Here is a 3,188-nt window from a genome sequence, read left to right as displayed (position 1 = left end):
TTCAAAGGAACTCCCACAAATTTGTCAAACTGTAAAAAGAGCTCTAAAAAAATTGCTTTGGGTGGTTAACTTGTGTCAAATTTCAACAGACAGGGAAAATAAACACCTTTGTGCGCTGTGACAAGTCAGGCTGACAGGATTACAGAAGCAAGGAAGAGCCCGAGTACTGAACAATTACCAAACAGCACACACTAAACTTGAAAATTAAACCAAGTTTTTATTCAAAGCGTCTATTAAAATGACAGCACATCCACTCTTTTGCTGTTAGGTCATGCCAAACTACCACTTAATCTTTCAAAGCACCGAACACTTCAGGTTTTTTGTATGTAATCCCTTCTTAATAAAACAAAAAGCAGTCTTCCACATTTCAATTTTTTTTTTAACTTAGTATTTTACCCTAAACTTGTCATGACACAAAACTGCTTCAGCTGTCTGAACTTTGTCTACAGCCAAGTACAATTCACTGTACTTGTCATACTTGAAGAAATATTCTGTGGCTTGCCCGAAGCATTACAGCTGACTGGGAAAAAAAAAATTTAAAAAAAAACCCTAAAACAATCCTAATGAATTAAGTGTCAACTCCAGTCTGCAACTGGCTGGTAATTAGTCTTGTGCCCTGTGAAATACTGCTCAGGAGCAATTCTGAGTTACGACTCAGAAGTACAACAGATTTACGCTCAGGGCTCATTTTGGGATCAGACTATTTGCATGCAGTCAACTGAACAGCCAAAACCATGTAACTTATTTGAGAAACTCCAAACCTACATACGCAAATTACCAGTTTTACATAGGCTAAGAAGCCTAGAACGACTACAGTGTTTCATATTTTTAAGCCTAAAAGACTTAAAACAAAACCAAATGAGCCTGATGTCAGCTAAGTTTAGGAGCTGAAAGCAAAAGTTAAACCGTATCACTGGTGCATTCAATTAAAGTGTTTTTTTTTTGTTTTAATAATTCAATTACTCTTAAGTGCATCAATACATGATTTAAACAAACTGGGTTAATGAGATTTTCAACCACAACAGGTTATCAATTATCAGAGAACATAATCCAACACTTGTAGCTTCTGGTGTAAAATCACGCTACTTTTCTGGAACAGCTGTACACATCTGGTCAGTCTATATCAAGTGATTGATAAAATGATTTCTTCCTCATGTTTAAGTGAGAGGGAAAGTGGCTTCCCTCATCTGAATTTCCTGACCTTCAATGAAAGGAAGGAGTTCAGTAAATACAAATTATCAATATCCCCTAAAGCAGTAGCTTAACAAAAAACAAACAAATCCACACAACAAAAAGTCCAATCTGAAAACAAATTTTCTTTAGCATATTAGGAATCTCTGGTTGCCTTCAAAGCAAAATACAGAAAAAGACCACCATGAGACAATGCTATTTCAAAGTATACAACACTCATGAAGTGACAAGATAGCCTGCTAAACATTTTATATCAGCATCTGAGTACTAGGCAGCGTTCTGTAACTTCACTTATTTGGGAAATACATGAAATCACACTGTTAACACACTTGTAACTATCTTTGGAAGCCTATTTTCTAGTTGTACGGTGGATACTTTTCTGCAGTGTTTAATTGATAGCTGTGCTACAGTTAGTGAACACAAAATTGGCATGTTATCCTGAAGTAAAGCAATAAGGTGGCTTTATGCATGGAAAGTACAGAGGCTTCTATTTGCTAATAATCATATAAAAGCAATACTTTAAAACTTAGTGTTTGCTAGTATAAGATCTAGAATAGTTTACTACAAATCCATACCACCCTGTAAATACCCCCTTTATTAACAAAATCAAGTGCCAAATCACTACAGGGTCCAAAAATACCTGAAAAAAATATTACCAATTTTTTTGCCTTTGTCTAGACTTTGCAAGACTAATCATTTTCAGATAAACCCAACAATGTGCAAAAGTTCCTAACATCACATGTTAGGAATAACAAGTGCTACCAAGAGATTCTGCTGAAATCGAATCAGAAAACGTAAAACAGCAAAGTCAAGCCTCATACCTTGAGCAGTCACAGTGAAGATCCTGAATGATCTTACAGTTTCCTGCATGAAGCAGTTTCTTCCTCTCTACAAGTTGAGATAACTAAGCTTTGCCTTCCGCCTCAGTGATACTAGGTAAAGATATACTGACATTAGAAAAACACGGTTTCATTGCTGGTTAACAGTATCTTCACACCTACCACTTAATATAAATTTGCTTAAATAGTCAGGTAAATACTTTTCTTTTTGTCAGCCTTCTTTGGCCAAGTGTACCATTCTGCTAATTGCGAACACTTTGTTCAGAAAGTGCTTCCTGTGACAACTGCTTCAAATAAATGAGTTAACCTTGCAAAATCTAGCTTCCCACAACACATAAATTTATCAACCCTGCATTATGCAGTCCCGTATTTACAAAATACTTAGAAACTTTACATCTGTCTTTTACCCTACAAAAAGTGCAATTCTCTCACCCCATGTTATGGGGCAACAACATTCTTCATAAATTCTACAGAATAGCAGCCTATGATAAGCAAATAAGGTGCTTAGCTTATGCCCAGGATCTAACTGGTTAAGTACCACCAGGAAGTACATTTTGTATAGGCAGACTCTGTTCCTAACTACTGTCGCAGCGGTGCCACAGCTAGGTTTGCAAGCTCAATGAGAGCCAGTGCGCCATGCATGCGTTCACGCTGTTCCTGGAGGCGGCGGCGAGCAGCTGAATGAGCACTGTTTTTCTCTTCATCATCCTCTTCATCAGACTGAAGATATTCCATTGGGTCCTGCTGTTCCTGATCCGTTTTCTGGATTGTTTTAGTTTTCAAAGCAGGAGCACGCTGTTCTCTAGTCTCCCAGTATCTACAAAATCAAATGTGGGGAATGCTTTTAAAATACATACAACAGACTCGCACACCAACAATTCAAAGCTGGCAAAAACCTCCCAAGTACTAGCACTGCATTTGGCTTTATCTTTCAGCCCTTATATGGTAGTATTTAAGCAGTCAGAAACCTTCTTTATTCAGAATTTTAAGTGTAAAGTGCCCAAGCAAACATCTGTGACAGATTTCTCTTCTACATGGTGTTCCCAGCAGGCGTTTCTCCCTAAGCATGCACAATTGCTGCCACTCATACAGATGCAAATTCAGCAAGACTGTAGCACTAACTAACAAGGTATTAGCAGATGTTGATCAAGCAAAGAC

At 37.5% G+C, this 3,188-nt stretch overlaps 1 protein-coding gene across 1 annotated transcript in view; it reads right to left on the bottom strand.

Moving 5' to 3' along the window:
* Positions 1–205: 205 nt before the first annotated feature.
* The window catches only part of ZNF367 (zinc finger protein 367), a 6,041-nt gene continuing 3,058 nt past the window's right edge, over positions 206–3,188 (bottom strand). Inside the window, exon 4 of the mRNA XM_009273013.1 lies at positions 206–2,847. Coding sequence (XP_009271288.1) covers positions 2,610–2,847 — 238 coding nt within the window. The 3' untranslated portion in view covers positions 206–2,609. The remainder of the gene's footprint in view (positions 2,848–3,188) is intronic.

Source organism: Aptenodytes forsteri, unplaced genomic scaffold (assembly GCF_000699145.1).
Source record: "Aptenodytes forsteri isolate BGI_AS27 unplaced genomic scaffold, ASM69914v1 Scaffold154, whole genome shotgun sequence".
NCBI lineage: Eukaryota > Metazoa > Chordata > Aves > Sphenisciformes > Spheniscidae > Aptenodytes > Aptenodytes forsteri.
Note: the sequence above shows the minus strand (reverse complement) of the source record. Positions and strands in the feature narration are given on the sequence as shown.